Consider the following 16,564-nt stretch of genomic DNA (forward strand, 5'->3'; position numbering starts at 1 on the left):
CTTGCCTTGGAATCACCTTCAGAGACAGGGCAGGACAACCCCTGGCCAGGGCAGAAATGTTTGAAGGACAAGCCCAAAGAGGCTTTTTGACTTGGTTGTGCTGGCTGAGAAGGGCAGTAAAGAAGTGTGTAGGAAAACACTTGCTTCTTTCCATGCTGTCCACATCCAGGCTCTTAAGCTGTTATAAATAATGAATTGCAGCACAGCTACCTAATCCCAGTAATTTGTCCTCTTAAAGTGGTGGCAGTCTCTTGGAGCTTGCACTGTGCAAGTTGCTTGTGTCAGAAGGAGTAATTTATGATGCTGTGGCTTGTGTGGAAGGAAAGGGCTGAACAGCTGAGTTGCAAATTCCACTCTAAGGGTTTTTTCCATGTTTCCGTTGGCTGAAGAATTCTTATTAAGGCATCCCAGGCGTGTAAGCCTTGAAGCTCCATCCCCTGAAACGGAAAAAATAAGCAGTCATCCCCTTCTGCTGCAGCACTTGGCACCAGTCTCAAGTGGAAATGTCTGGTTGCTTTGTCATTCTAGTGGGCAGTGCCACACGTCTCAGATCCATACAGGATCGTACAGCTGCACTTTGCCTGGCCTCTTGCATGCAGAAAATACACAGAAAAGGGGGCAGGATTCAGTGCAGTTTGGCAGTTCATGCACGTCATACACTTGAAAGGTAAAAAGGATTATTGTGGTCATGTTGTTGGAACTGAGAACCTCACCAAGTAACTTTATCAGGCCTGTAGCTCTATTTGGGTAGGAACAGATGGGAAGGGGAAAAGGAAGTATAAATGAAGAAGAGGCGATTAGTGAGGGTAGGTGGGAACTGCAAAAGCAAATGGGTGCTAGCAGCTATTTTAGATAAGTGAAAATCTTTATCATGAATACCAGTAGATACACTGGTTTGCACTCGCTAGCAGGATGCTCATGTTGGTGCATTGATGTTTCACTGAGCAGGCATTAGTGTCCCAGTACAGCTGACAAAGCTGCATTTGCACATGGGCAGGAGCAGGGATTCTTGGCAGCTGACATTTGATGTGGCTCTGTTATTCATGGTAGTTTGACCAGTAGCTACTTTTCATCAAGTATGCTCTGCTGAGAAGTTGTAGCCACTCTAAGAGTTCTGGAGTTTGATCTGGGTGATCATGTCAGCTTTACCTGTGTGCATCTGTAAAATTCCAGATTGGCTTTGTAGGACAGTGGCAAGCTCACCATGCTATGGGATGCTGGACTGCCAAAGCTTTCTCCTTCTGACAGGGAACCTAATAACTTAGTTTGTGCAGCATTTGTGAGTACAGAAAAAAAAAAAAATCCACAAAGGGGCCCTAAAATTTGAAAAATAAGGAAACCCCTGAGCTTATTTGTTAGTTGGAGTATAAAAGGAGCCTTTGCTTACAGACCTGCCAGTCACTCTATGTAAAGCTGGAGGATCCATGTGAAGGACGGTATTGAGTGATGGTTGTGCCAGGGTGGTCTGGAGGAGTGCAAAGCAGCATAGCGACATCTCCAGAGGGAGGGCTGGAATAGTAGCTGTATTATTATAACTTGTGTTACTGAGGATGTCAAAGTATTACATCTGTGACTCATATTTTTACTTACTTAAAACCTTACATTTGTCTGTGTGTATCATGTGTATAAAAGGAAGAAACTCTCCAGGTAGTGTCCAGTGATGTGCAGGTGGAGACATGCATGTCACTGCCTTGAGTTCAGATACAAACACTCTGTTATGAGGTGCTGAGGAAAGAGCAGGAGCTCCTACTTAACAGTCTCTGTCTGCAGGTGGGAAATCCTGGGATTGCTCCAGAAGCCCAGGAGGTCTGCATGAGTACCTCAAGCCCATGCAATTCCTCATGAGTGGTGTGATCAAGCACACCACGCTCTGTGAAATTGCCTTTTTCTTTGAGAGCAAATCAGCACTATTAATATTCACATCTTCCTATGGAGAATTGTGATCAGCTGTTCTGTACATTATTTGCATGCTGTTGTCATTTGATAAAAGGAATCACACCATGGTTCTTTGCTTCGATGTTAAATGCTGTCTGGGATGCTATAATAACCTAATCAACATTCAGATTCATTCAGCCATTTGAGTGTAAACATTTTTGGAAATTAGAAGCATCAAAGAGTAAAAATGTGAATAAAAATTAGTGATGTTTCTCCCCTGTGTCTCTCTCAGTTGTGTGTTACATTAAGTGTACTAATGAAATAAACAGTCTTTTGTGTAATTCTTGAAATGGCCCAGATCTTCAATATGTGTCTGAGCAGGCAACCCAGTGGTTTGCCTAAATGAAAGGACAACCAGGGGACATTAATTGTTTGGCCAGGTGCACATACCTCCTTAAATTGCAGCTGAATCCAAAAGTTTAGTTCAAACAACAGCAGCTTCTGCAGTGGAAGTCCCTTGAATATCTGTAAGGCACTGAAATTGGGCTTTGTGTGGGTGTATCTGTAGTGCCAGGGGGAGGTTTCAGGTACCACCTCAGCAGCAATACTGGCCTGAACTCTTCTGTGAAATCCTGAGAGGGCAGTGAGGGCCTGGCACAGGTTGCCCAGAGCAGCTGTGGCTGCCCCATCCCTAGGAGTGTCCAAGGCCAGCTTGGGGCACTTTTGAACAGGAGGTAACCTGAACACCCACGTGCAGCAAATAATTGTTTCAGGTGTGGTTAATACACATTAATGCTCCAGGAAGCAAAGTGAATTTAACATTGATTTTTTTTTTCCTGACAATCTTGATACAGCTCTCAATCCAATGAAGTAATGAACTCTTTTTTTTTTTTTTTTTTTCCCATAGGTAACATTGTTGGCAACCTGGGACACTCCTTTTTCAGCCAGAGCTTCCTTGGAAGCAAAGAACATGGAGGGTTCTTGTACGTTGCAGCGACCTATCAGTCCCTGCAGGACCTGGTGCTCCCAACCCCACCATATTTGTTTGGCATCCTCATCCAGAAGTGGGAGACTCCCTGGGCCAAGGTGTTCCCCATCCGGCTGATGCTGAGACTCGGAGCTGAATACAGGCGTGAGTAGCAGGCACTGCTGGAGTAACTTCTGCAGGGGAATGGATCAATTCTGCTTCAGAGCACACCCCCAGCCATGGATTGTTATCTGTCAGAGCCACCCAGGCTCAAACAGGCAAGGAAGAGCTGTGTGTCAGACCCACAGTGCAGCACTGAGGTGGTGATGGGACCTACAGCCTGTTTACAACTCTGCTGGGTCATCAGTGGAGACAAATCTAGTTCTGAGCATGTTTGTATCCATTTAGTGACCTGGGAGTTACCTGTGGAACAAGCCTGATTAGCTGGTGTGGTTAGCACAAGGGAGAGCCTTTGAGATGTTAAAGTCTTTCCATGGTGAAATGAAAGACCATTTGCTTTTAGGTTTTTAAAACCATATGCATTTTTCAGAGAGTAACAATAAGTGTGCAGGGGCAACAAACTTGGCAGTTTGTTGCAAAAATTCTGTTGAAACTAATAATATACAGGCTGGAGAGACTGGTTCATCTGAACAAAATCTCAGCAGTTAGCATGAAATTTTCATAAAGCTAAGATAAAATAATTTTCAAAAGACATTTGCCATTGTTGGAGCAAAGACATTACTGGTAGTTTGTCCACCATGACAGGCCAAAAATTGTATGTCTTGCTCATCTTCAGTTTTAAATATGTCTTAATTACTATGAAAATGATCTGTTAATTTTCCCAGGATATTTTAACAAAATAAGTTTTATAATATGCTGTACAGAGATTTGTCACTTTAACTTTTAAAGTTTTGAGAACATTGGGAATTTTTCCACAAAATATGTGTGTTGGTGGAGGAGAAAAATAAAATCCTCAAAATTTGCCTTCTGAGGATGTGAACTGAAGGTTAAACTTGTCTAAAGAAACATTCATGTTAAAGGTGTGTAGGTTTTTGTGTGTACCCACAGGGATTTTAAAGTATTTATTCCCATCGGTTTTTAAAAAAACAAACAATTTGCTCATAGTTTGGATGTGACATCTGTTTCTGAGCACAGAAAGAAGTGTTTTGATAGTGACAAACAAAAGTACCTGCTCTGATATATTGGGAAGCCAGGCTTTGCATCATTCCCACAGCTGTGGTTTGGATTTAGGCACATTCCCTTGAGCTGTGCCAGTTGTGACTGCAGGACACTGCCTCAGTTTCTCCCTGGAAGGTGCTGTTTTTGTGTCCCAGGTTTCCTGGTGGAGCTGTCAGAATGCAGCCACTTGTGCAGTGCTGCTGGCTGTGCAGATCAGATGCAGGAGGCCCTCGGGTTGCTGGGTGTGCAGAAAACATCTGCTGAGCATCCATAGATCAGCCCAGCAGCTCAGGCTCAGGGAATTGGGTGCATCTGGGATGGAGCTGAGCTGCTGCTTGAAACCAGGGTGGCAGGCACAGGAAATTCAACCCTTGCTGGTGCCTCAGGGCACTGTGCATGGGTTGGTTGCTGTGTGGTGTGTGGTGCTTTCAGGTATCAAATCAGTGTGCAGAGGCTGGAGCTGATTTCCATCAGGAAATCCTCATGTTATTCACATGATGCTGAGTGCTCTGCAGTCCCTTCTGACCATACTGGGAACTGGAGTGTGGCATGTGGGGAAATCAGGCTGTTTGCCTGAGGGTAGCTTAGGAATCCTCCTTCAAACATGTGTTTAGGAAGCCTTGGCATTATGTACCAGTGCATGAGTCATGTTCCAAACATTGTGATGGCTTCTGCTGCAACATAACGTAATGCAGCCAGGTCCTGCCCTGCACTCAGAATTGCATCACTGATGTTTTACAGGTATGGAAGTCAGCCAAGGAATGCAGGTATTTTACATCACTGACATACCATAAATGTCCTTTAAATTGTTTTTGATGTACCCTTGTGGAGTTTGCCACGCTCTCATGAAATAATAAAAACAGGAAATAAAATAATCTGGGTTATCACTTGTATGTCACATGTCAGCCACAGAACTGAAAGACTGATGGTGCTGTAGTGGAGAGCAGCAGGATGGTTGTACAAAAATAGAAGTAATTTCCAAGAAGTAGCCTGAAAATGCACTTAGAAAGGTCATCTTTGCCATCAAGGCCCAGGTTATTCAGTTCAGTCCTGCAGTGTGGCACCTGTAAGCTTTCCACATAATTACTCTTGTTTCTAGCATGGTGAGCAAGCAGCCATGAACATGTAAGGTCATTATAATGTTGAACCCTTCTGCTCTTTTGCTTTTTAAATTCCAGTCTTCCCAGTCTCTTCTTTAGCTGCTGCTTACCACATCCAACCGAGGAGATGGTATTTAGGTCTGGTTTTGCAGAGTCTGAGTATGTAAATTTCCATCTGACCTGTTCTTTTCTGCTTTATTCCAGTTTATCCATGCCCACTTTTTAGTGTCAGATTCCGTAAGCCTTTGTTTGGAGAGACTGGACACACAATCATGAACCTCCTTGCAGTAAGTCTGTGATGGAATTTGTGCTTTCCATTGGTGGGAGTGGATCTGTGTGGGGACATGGAGGCTCCAGGTGCATGTAGTAGCTGGAAGGTCCAGGAGATGCAAGAGGAGGTAGTGGGGATTTGGGTGAATTTCCTTGCTGTTACTGAGAGTGGGTGTTAGCTTTCAACAACACATTGAATTGCAACAAGGTACCCAAATCAATATCCCAAACCTTGCTGCTGGAGGATGTTTGGATCTTGAAATAAGTGCATTGTTTGCTCAGATTGCTTCCTCAGAAGTGCTGGGTCATCACAGTGTGCAGTCACAGCTCTCTGATTACACAGTGCTCTGACTGAAGGGACATTATTATCTCTTCCTACTTTGCAAATATTTTCAATATAGGAAATTCTCTTTGATGCATGACTTAATCTCACTGCTAGAAAAACTAATAACTCTATCTAGTAATGTAAGAGAACACAGAGAGCAAATTTTCTTACATACAGTGATGATATTCAAGGTTGGAGAACATTAATTTTGATGTAAGAAAATGTGTGAAATGACTAAGAGTCACAATGATATTTTTTCATTTGTGTACTGCAATTACATGGGTTACATGCTGTGGTTTCTCTGTCCCTCCTTGCCTTCCAGTCACTGATTGTAGTTATTTGAATGGGCTAAGTAGTAGTCACCAGGATAGTTATGAAACCTACAGTGTTACTGATGGCTAATTTGAAATCTTGTTTCCATTGTCAGGACTTCAGAAACTACCAGTACACACTGCCTGTGGTCCAAGGCTTAGTAGTTGATATGGAAGTCAGAAAAACCAGCATCAAAATACCTAGCAACAGATATAATGAGGTAATACTTACAATACATACATTTGTGTACAGTTTCTTTGTTATTGGATTACCTGGGATCTAGAGGAATTTTTATTTTATTCACTTTCACTAAGGAAAAATGCCTCAAAAGCAAATAGTAAGTGTGTGATGCAGACAGCTTTTGAAAGTGAATAAGCCTAGCTTCACAGGAAGAATGCAGTTCCATTTAGTGTTAATTAAACTCTTAAACTGTTTTTCTTCAGGTTTTTGAACTGTTTACATAAAGTGTCATATGTTGGATTTGAGTAAGTTGATAAACTTTACACTCAAGATAAACTAGAAAGAAAACATGCATTAGCTTTTCTCATTTGTGTTCCCACTCAAAGCATTTCATAGTATTTGTTGGATTGCTGATTATTTTATGTAAAAGTTCCTTCAACACCGAAATTTTATACTTGATTTCTGGTGTGAGAAAATCAGTCAGCATCTGTAGGAGTTAGTGCTGCTAACTAGAGAAAGCTGGAGGAGGAGGTATTTGAACAGTAAAGAAAGGGAACAGTGGAGAAGAGGATTGATTTCGTGTTCTGTCTGAAGAGAGGGGGGTAACTTGGTAGTTTGAAATCTGTCAGAGTTGGGGTGAGAGCAAACCTCCTGAGCAGAATGGTATTTGTAAAAGTTCTTGTAAGATCAGAGCAGAATGCAGCTTTATCTCAAGAGGGAATTTCCCTGCAAGAAGCATTTGAGTAAAATAAGTGAGAAAAAAAAATCATTGAAAAAAAAGTGTTCTTCTATGAAATTTGAAAAAGATTAAATTGATGAAGATAAAGGGTCTGTTAAAAGGTGTTTTAATTTTTGATGCAGTTGTGCCAGAATGAAAGAGGTCAGTGAGGTTTGAATGAATTCAGCCTGGTATGGCACAGACAAAGCAATTCAGTGTCAGCTGTGCCTGGTGTTTGAGGTTTGAATGAATTCAGTCTGGAATGGCACAGACAATGCAGTTCAGTGTCAGCTGTGCCTGGTATTTGCAAGGTGTCAGCTCCACTTGTGCTATACATGGACTGAGAGGGAATTCCTGTGTCAGGGACGTAGCAAAACCTCTGCGTTCTGCTTGGGTTCTCTTTCCGGTGTGATGCAAGAATTCAGCTTTTTAAACTGAGAAGTTGTTACTTATTTAACATTGCTCATAGTTTGTGATTCATTTGAAAAGTTGTATTAATAGGAATTTTTCATGAGTTTATTTTGAATTAAGACTCACAGATTCACAGAATATTCTGAGTTGGAAGGGATCCACAAGGATTATTGAGTCAAACTCTTATTAGCCCATACAGGGATCAAATCCATGACCTTGGTGTTACCAGCACCCCCCTCTAACAACTGAGCCAGTCTCAAGATGAATTAAATAATAAGACCTTTACTTTTATTTATTTAGAAAGGACTGTTACTCAGATGTTTTCACTATCTAAAAAGTGAAAAACTAATTTGAAATCTCATGCATGTATTAAATGGGGAGAATTCAGCCTGTTATTAACAAATTACACATTAATATATAGTTTTTCTTTTAAATACATCTTTTTGTCTTCAAAATTATTTATATTTTCTAAAGCTTAGAGGTCCCTAGTTACCTGTTTAGTCCCTCAGCAAAGGTGACTGTAATTTCTTAATCAGTTGCCTGCTAAGGAAACATAATTGCTACATCCAGTTGTTTCTTGTTGTGCTGAAGGCAACTCTGGGCTCCATGTTCTGGAGCTAAAATCCAGTTTCTGGAGCATGACGTGATCAACTGGATAATGAAAGACACTGCTGTCTGATGTAAAATCTTAATTAAGTTTCCTCCCCAAACATTACACCTGTGCACATTTATCAATAGCGAGCATCAGTTAATGTTCCTGACACTGTAATTAAGGTTTTGCATTGGACTGAGAGAGACAAATGTGCTGTGTGTAGCCTGCATGCTTATCAGCTCCAGGAAGCAGAGGTGGGAGTGCGAGTGCTGTTAGGAGATGTCAAATAATTCCGCATTTTTCTGGGTTTTCACTGCGGGGGGATTTGTGTAATGTAATTTGACTTCTCTTCTTTTAAGCAAACATATCATTTTCATGTTTGAAACAAATTCCGGAGTTGGGTGACTCCCTCAGTTTTCCTTTGTATCAAAAATCACCAAATTTGAGCCTCCATGAAGAGGAATAGTGAAGAAAAGAAAAGAAACTGTATAATCTACAAGGGTATTTTGTCAAGGCGTGTAACGCTGTGTATGTAAGATGATAGTCATCTTTTTCTGGTGATAGGCATCCTTTTCTGGAGGCCTCATTTGCAGAGAAAGAAATCTGAATTTTTTAAAAATGTCCTAAATTGGGAACATTGATTCCAGTTTCACCAGTTCGTGCAGGTGAAGCACAGAGACACTGAAGTTTTGGTGTCTGATTGTGGCAGAACAAGACAAAATGGCCCCAGCCTGAGAGCCCATGTGGCATTGAACTATGGAGGGGCATTTATGATTTATGTCATTAACAGCTGTAGTTCTGTGAACAAGCCAAGTATTTCCTCCCATGGTTTTTCTCTCTTTTTTTTTTCCTGTGTATATTTAAAACGAGGTAGAGATAACAGCTTTTTCAATTTCTGTAGCTCAGCTACTCCTTATGCCACTTATCTTAATTGCACAAAATATGGCACTTTAAAGCATCCAGGCAGTAAAAGACCTGAACCCTCTTCTCAAAAGCAGTTTATGGTTCTGAGTGCTAAAACCTGACATGGAGTATGAGAACTTGAGAAGTTTCTGATTAAACTGCTCCAAGAACCACCTATTTATGGAAGTGCTTGATGAGCTGGGAGGAAATGCTGAAGCTTTGTGTTTGCAGATGATGAAAGCCATGAACAAATCCAACGAGCACGTGCTGGCAGGGGGAGCGTGTTTCAATGAGAAGGCAGACTCGCATCTGGTGTGTGTGCAGAACGATGACGGCAACTACCAGACACAGGCCATCAGCATCCACAACCAGCCCAGGAAAGGTGAGGGGAGCCCTGGCTCTGCTGCTCTGCATGGCTCCTTGGCCCCTGTGTTGCTGCCCCAGCTTTCTGAATTGGCTACAGCTGGATTTGGCTGGGTTTCACCCAGTTTTTGTTAAAGAAAATCAGTCTGATCACTGGCGTCCCTGACTGGGCAGCTTTGTGCAGGAACTGGCTTAAGCAACACCTCTCTAATAATGAGAGCTGGCTTTGGCATTATTGGGTGTGCAGGTGATGTTGTGATTCCCTGTGCTTGACCTACACTATGTGAAAGATAGACTAAATTCAGTAGGACAGAAAGTTCAATAGGAATAACCAACCACAGCAGCATTTTAATAATGCATCTTCAAGAAGCTTCGCATTTTCACCTTAATTAGACCATCTAATTTCCAGGGTATATTTTTGTTACGGTAGGTTGAAAGGCTGCAGCAGCTGTGTGCTGAGAATTTAAATGTTGTGGGTGTGGGGACATTTCTGGCAAAGACATTTATACAATCTCCAACTGAGGACAAGACAGAGGCTGAGTTGGATGTTTTGCAAGTATCACTAGTGACTCCAGCAAGTGTACTGGTATGTAATGTCACTCAGGACTGATGGTCTTGTCTGACTTCTGTTAACTTCACCTGTGGGACAAGAAGAGGGATTTCCAGCAGGAATTGTATGATGCTTAGTAGTCATTGAAGATAATTTTCCTTTTAGTCAAGGGGCTTTGAGCTGTGGCCTTGCTGGTGGGTTGGTGTTACAGCGTGATCCATAAACTCACATCTGCCAGCTGTGTGGGAACATTTAGAAGTTAATTGTGTACTTGGTAACTCAAAATTAGTAGTTCTGAAACTCAGAGGTGTATAGGGCATGGAGAGGGAGAGTGATAAAGTACAAGCATTCATTAACTTAGACAAAACTGTTGCCCAGTTTAGAAAATAACTGGGTAATTTACCTTTGCATATCCAAGCTTATGATGTGCAATAGACACCATAATTTGAAGCAGCATTTGTCCTGATTCAGGGTAATCAATTCTGGCTGATAGAGCTGATACCTGATTCTTGGGTAAGGCATTGCTTTGATGAAAGCCCCACTAAATCTCTCCTGTTGTTGTTGTTGCAGTGACTGGTGCCAGCTTTTTTGTGTTCAGTGGAGCTTTAAAATCCTCTTCAGGCTACCTTGCAAAATCTAGTATAGTGGAAGGTAAGAACTGAACTTTTTGCTTAAAACACACTTCTCTTTTTGCTCAGCTCTGCAGCTAGTGGGGCTCTCTGCTCATATGCCTTGGGCATTAGAGTCTTGCTGCAGCTTCAGCTTTATCCTACTTCTTAGCATAAAACACCCTGTTCCCTTTAACAAGGAGGAATTTGTGCATATGCTGCAAAACAGGGTCACAAGAAAATGAGGGTAAGATACAAAAAACTTGGCTTGGGAGCCTGTGATCGATTCACTGGCTTGGGTTGAATGAGGAAATTGTGAACCTAAGAAATATAGTATGTGTAATCAACCAACCAGCAGAGGAGCCCTGCTAAACTTCCTCTGCTATGAAATAGTTCTGCAGCTTGCAAAGGTATGAATGTGCATTGTTTATGTGCTTGTATGTGGGCAGATGAGAACATGACAGGTTGAGAGCCCTGAGCTGGTCCCTCTCAGATTTGTTTTGTTGTATCCCAGAAGGAGCTGCTACTGCACTGCTCCAGCTGGCAGCTCTTAGTGCCTGCTGGCTGAACTGCAGTCAGGCCCTGCAGCTGTGACAGTGCAGGCAGGAGTGGTGTAGCAGTGCTCCTGCCCTCGGTGCTGAGGGATGCCAGGTGTCCATGTGAGCAGTCAGCTGGCAGAGCTGGGGCTCCTGCACCAGCTCCAGGCTCACAGCTCTGAGCGTGTGGCCATGGGTGGGGTCCCTGGGCAGAGCTTGCAGGTCATTGTGCCATTTCCTATGTCTAATGGGTGTTTAGGGTAAGACAGAGGGACAGGGGGACTCAGTCTCTATGGGGAAGTGTTTCACTCCTGTTAATTTTTTCCATAATTGAGATTGACCCAAGGTGGTGCTGGGTTAAGGGCTGGACTGGATGATCTTGGAGGTCTTTTGTGAATCCGAATTCTCTATCTTTTGCCACTGTCAGGCAAGCACTGACTTCTCAACTGTCACTGCTGGAGTGCTGCTTCCAGAGCCAACAGAGGAGATGGCTGAATGGAGAATGGTGTCACATGGGGCTTCTGAGGGTGGCCTAGAGAAGGTGTCAGGCTGTAAGGCAAACTCACGGGGTCTTTGCTACAGCTGACTCCACCTGGGAGCTGCCTTTCTCCTACTGTTGTGTTTTCCCTCATCAGCACTCAGCAGGTTTGTGTTTTAGGAATGTTGAGTGTTCAGAAATGGGTTTATGGAGCACTGCTGCCCATGATGCTTAAAATGAACATTTAACCTCTGCTCAAACAGAAAAAGGCTGTTTATTTTTTTTTTTATGTAGGCTCTGTTTGGCATGGCTTATCTTGGCTTATGAGGATTTCTTGGTTCCCTAGATGGAGTGATGGTCCAGATAACTGCTGAGAACATGGACTCTTTGAGACAGGCCTTGAGAGAGATGAAAGACTTCACCATCACCTGTGGCAAAGTAGATGCTGAAGACCCTCAGGAACACGTTCACATTCAGTGGGTAGAAGATGATAAAAACTTTAATAAGGGGTAAGTAGAGGAGTAGTCACTTGACACTGGTGCCCATTAAAAGATTTAATTGATCTTGTAAGGCAAATGAGTCTTCAAATCAATAGGAATTAAAAGTCCGCACCTCTGTTTTGACTTAAAAGATGCAATTAATTGTAATGAAAGTGGAATTGAGATACCAGAGCTTTGGGGCATCAATTTAGAAAATTGGCAATGCTATGGATTTTTTTGCATTGCCAATATCCAGTTATTGGAAACCACTAATCTGCCTCCAGCTCTCAGTGCTGAACCCTGCATACTGTGGTCACTTCACTCTGTTGGTGCTTAGTTTGTATTAAGTAGAGCTGGAAACAAAATTGCTGAACACCAACAGTATCTTTGGACATTTGATAGTTAAGCCAAAAGGAAGGTGGATTTGGCAGCTGAAGTATTTATGGCAGGAAAGTGCTATTGTGAGGGATTCCATATTTCAGGACTCAGCACCTAGAAGGGAAGATATTTCTCTAGCTTCAGGCTCTCCAGATCAATCTTAGGTTCTGCAATCAAGTCCTGGGCTGTGTAAGCTGTGTTTCAGGTATTGATGGCCTACACTGAGTTTACAAATGAGCAGAAATCCAACCTGTATGAAACCTTCAGGAGGGTCCTTCCTGCACCTGCATTGTGCATGTGACTCCTTTCAGGAACTGCCCTCTGATTCCAAGGTCACTCCCTTCTGCAGAGGGCTCTGTCCAGCTCAGGTCTTGTGCTGAGTCAGAGCTCACCCTCTCCCCTCCCTTTTGCAGCGTTGTGAGCCCTATTGATGGCAAATCCATGGAATCTATAACCAGCGTGAAGATATTCCACGGCTCTGAGTACAAGGCCAACGGGAAGGTCATCCGGTGGACAGAGGTGGGTATGTCATGTCAGCCTGGCACTGGGGCCAGCTGCTCCCCAAGTCACCACAGGAAAGCAGCACATGCTTCCACTCGAGCCTGTGCTGCCTCTCCTGCCTGCACAGGGAGCTGCAGGGTGGCATCCTGTGGGATAAAACATCCTCCCACTGCCACAGCTGCAGCCTGCACTGCACCGGCCACTGCTACTCACATCAGGGGTTCAACACTGGCAGTGTTGTCACACAGGCACAGTTGGTTTCATTTGCCTTTGTGTTAAAAGCTGCCTTTCTACATGGAGACAAATCTTAATATAAATTGTTTTTTAGAAATGTTATTTCAAGCCACTTTCTATAAAATGTTGCATTTTAAAGTGCTGTGGCATAAATCACTCAGAAACTGCTTGCATGGCTGATGTTGCCTGTGACTCTTGCCAGCACACAAATGCTGATGTCAAAATATTTCTGTAAGTGTTTCACTTCACCTGCTGAGGAGGAGCCAAGTTCTTACTCTGCAGCTTGGCCCTTGTGTGCCCTTTTTTCTCAGGTCACTTGGGCTCAACAGAAACAAGTTCAGTAACAAAAATAGTATATCTTTGGGCTTGTATTAAGTGTTTTCATTTTTCTGAACTTAACATCTGTCCAGAAGCAATATATGTACAATACATAGTGAATTTCCATTTTGAATTTTGACCAGATCTAAGATATTTCAGAGGACTATTTAAATTTGAAGCTTTCTCCTGAAATTTTTAAAATTTTTTCCTCCCTAAGGTGACTTGCCCTCAGGGGCTTTTGCTTGACTTCCCTGAACAGTTACTTCTTGAGTCTTCATTTGTAAAAGTTTAAATTATATCCAACCCAAATTTTCTAGGAAAACCAAGTGTTATGTCTTGTGTTGACTCTTCCCTTCAGGTGTTTTTTCTGGAAAATGATGAGCAACACAATGGTCTGAGTGACCCAGCTGATCACAGCAGACTGACTGAAAATGTGGCAAAAGCTTTCTGTCTGGCTCTGTGTCCTCATCTGAAACTGCTGAAAGAAGATGGAATGACTAAGCTGGGTCTGCGTGTTACACTGGACTCGGATCAAGTAAGTCTTCAATAGTTTGGGTTTAACTGGGAGGTTCTTCTCTTGTTCATTCCCCAGAATGGGAATACACCACTCCAACCAGGAGAATGCTGAGAAATACTTGTATCAGATGCTAATCAGGTGGTGCTGGCTGTTGTTTGGTGTTTTGGGACATCTGGTAGAGCCAATGCCTAGCCTGAATTAACACAGGCTTGACCCCCATACAGCATGAGCAGCACCTGCTCTGTGCTCAGAGAAGACTCTTGGTTGGCCTCTTCACCAGCAATTAATGCTGTGTCAGGGTCCTGCTTATCCCAAGGAGCTGCTTTGAGAAAAGAGGAGAAAAAAGAAGCTCCTTTTGTTCAGGAAGCCACTGAACACAAAGAAGCACAAATACAAGTGGAAAAGCTGCTTTAATGCCTGCTTGATCGAGTTCCTGACTTCCCTGGGAGATGGCAAAACTCCTCCTCCCTTCCTGCCCCGACTCACAGCCTCGTTTCCTTTTTTTAAAACCCAATCTTTGTATTTTTTAGGTTGGTTATCAAGCTGGGAGCAATGGACAGCCACTGCCCTCTCAATACATGAATGACCTGGACAGTGCCTTAGTGCCAGTGATTCATGGAGGGGCCTGTCAGTTGAGTGAGGGGCCAGTCATAATGGAGCTCATCTTTTATATTCTGGAAAACATCTCATAAGAGGACTTCATTTTCTGTTCAGACCTGTTCCAGCAGCAGTTGTATCTGAATCATTTGCACTTTAAAACTGGAAAATTAAGCTTTTGTTAACACTATTGGGGAAGGGGGGGAGGGGGGTGGGACAGTTGTTCCATAATTCTAAATCTTCTATGCATTGTCAACAACCAGAGGATCAGGGCAGCTTCTATACTACAACATGGCTATGCTATCCTTGCAGCTAATCCACTTCTGTTACTGTTTAGGAAAATGCTCATGTTTAAGATTTACAGTCATGTACTCTCAACGCTCAACGGGTGCAAAGATCACTGGGGCGCAAATAAAAAGTGAAATTCCAACCTTGTACTGTCTGTAGATGGACATGTAAGAAACAACGATCAAGATCTCCATTCTGACCTCATCCTAATGCCATTCGTGGTTATTCTGTAGACATTAAAAAGTAACGTTTACATTATTTTGACCAGATTATTGGTTGAAATACATTTGGAGAAGCCCTTGAGAGACAGGGAAGGATTCCCTAGCCATAACCCTGTTTGTCTGTTTGTCCAGAGGAGCAGGACAGGCATCTCTCTGAAAGTTACTGAACTGCAGTCATGTGTGTGGAATAGGCTAGTTTCCTTTTCTCCTCTATTTACCACGAAAGTCTGTCACTTGGGCAGGTTTCTGTAATCTCCTACAACAACTCTGCTATTCTGTATTTTGTTTACAAATCTGGCTGAAGCAGAGAAAAGATCAGCCCTAAAGTGCAGTTCCATCTTGTTCCTTGTCCCCAGTAGGTCCTGCTTTTTAGAGGCAAGTCCCACCCAGGGCAGCTCTGTCCCCTCCCTGCTGTTTGCTGTAGTGTAACGCCAGTGTCATGTAACCCAAGCCAGCTTGCACTTCATATTGCAGCCCCATGTCCAAGCTTACCTGTGATACCAGTGTAGAGTGGCTGTTTCCTGCATGTTCTGCTGAAAAAGGCTTTGTGGTCAGTTCTGAACACGTGCACTTGGCCCAGTGCTCTTGGTCTCACCTGAGAGGGCTTTGGTAAGGAAAGCAGCTGCTCGTGTCTGCCAGGGCATTAAGAATCTGAAATTGAGCATCAGCCAGAGGAAATGTGGTTCCATGTTCTTACTGTCTCCATGGAAAGCTGCTAACCAGTGGCAAGAGCTGTAAGCAGGAGAAGGGGTTTGATTTGTTTAGCCAGTCATGCAAAGCAGGTCTTTTGAGTCCGTCCCAGAAAGAGGGGTAGAGGTTTCTCCTCCTGTCTAGAACTAATTATTTTCTGAAGAGAAGTGCTAATTTATGGTGAACATTTGTGGTGTCAGACATTCCCTAATGCCCTCCATTCTGGGGGAAGCAGCAGGGCCTGCGCTGTGACAGAGTAACACCAGTGGCCTTGCAAAGAGAAAGGGAAGTACCTGGCCACTGTGAGACTGAGGTTCCGGTTTCTAAACAAATCAACACCATTGGCTGGGCAGGGGAAAGGTAATTGCACAAAGTGATACATTTTATAGAAAGGCAGCCCAGGGTCTGCACAGAGTGCACTTGGGAATAAATGGCTGCTGCTTTTCAAAAAGCAGAGTATGACAAATCCAGTGTTCCAAATCACAGCTGGCACCACCCAGCCCTTGGAAAAGACAGGCCACGGAACTGGGGCCAACTCCATAAAAAAAAATCTGGCCAGCAAGAGGGAGCACACTACCACAACTTGAAAGGGTGTCAGATCCTAGTGAAGCCTTACCTCTGGCATTTGGGAGAGGGTTGGGTGACTTAAAGCAGCTCATTTAGTGGTTCCTGCTGGCCAAAGCAGGAGCTGGGACCCACCCCTGCTCCTGCCGGGGTGCCTGTGCAGCCCAGCTGGACTGAAGCCACCTGATCCCCCTGTGCAGCCTGGCTCTGCACACTCTGGGACACAGCTCAGCCTGACACGCTGTACGTACAGTTCCACAGCTGGAAGAGCATTCCAGAAACTCAGTAACAATCTTCCTCCTAGAGCCTGCACTCGAGCTTTGCCACAGCAGCAGCTTTCCAGTCACTTCAGTTGCACTGTTATGCTTAATAATGCAGTATAAGAGGTGAAAAATGTTTATCTTCTTTTC

At 43.4% G+C, this 16,564-nt stretch overlaps 1 protein-coding gene across 1 annotated transcript in view; it reads left to right on the forward strand.

The window, feature by feature from the left end:
• Positions 1 to 14,883, forward strand: part of ZFYVE9 (zinc finger FYVE-type containing 9) — a 52,749-nt gene extending 37,866 nt beyond the window's left edge. Inside the window, exons 11-19 of the mRNA XM_056497297.1 lie at positions 2,783 to 3,007; positions 5,326 to 5,408; positions 6,144 to 6,248; positions 9,064 to 9,214; positions 10,316 to 10,396; positions 11,714 to 11,876; positions 12,638 to 12,743; positions 13,636 to 13,812; positions 14,325 to 14,883. Of these exons, the coding sequence (XP_056353272.1) occupies positions 2,783 to 3,007; positions 5,326 to 5,408; positions 6,144 to 6,248; positions 9,064 to 9,214; positions 10,316 to 10,396; positions 11,714 to 11,876; positions 12,638 to 12,743; positions 13,636 to 13,812; positions 14,325 to 14,486 (1,253 nt within the window). The 3' untranslated portion in view covers positions 14,487 to 14,883. The remainder of the gene's footprint in view (positions 1 to 2,782; positions 3,008 to 5,325; positions 5,409 to 6,143; positions 6,249 to 9,063; positions 9,215 to 10,315; positions 10,397 to 11,713; positions 11,877 to 12,637; positions 12,744 to 13,635; positions 13,813 to 14,324) is intronic.
• Positions 14,884 to 16,564: the final 1,681 nt, after the last annotated feature.

The sequence above is a fragment of the Oenanthe melanoleuca genome, chromosome 8, assembly GCF_029582105.1.
Source record: "Oenanthe melanoleuca isolate GR-GAL-2019-014 chromosome 8, OMel1.0, whole genome shotgun sequence".
Taxonomy (NCBI): Eukaryota; Metazoa; Chordata; class Aves; order Passeriformes; family Muscicapidae; genus Oenanthe; species Oenanthe melanoleuca.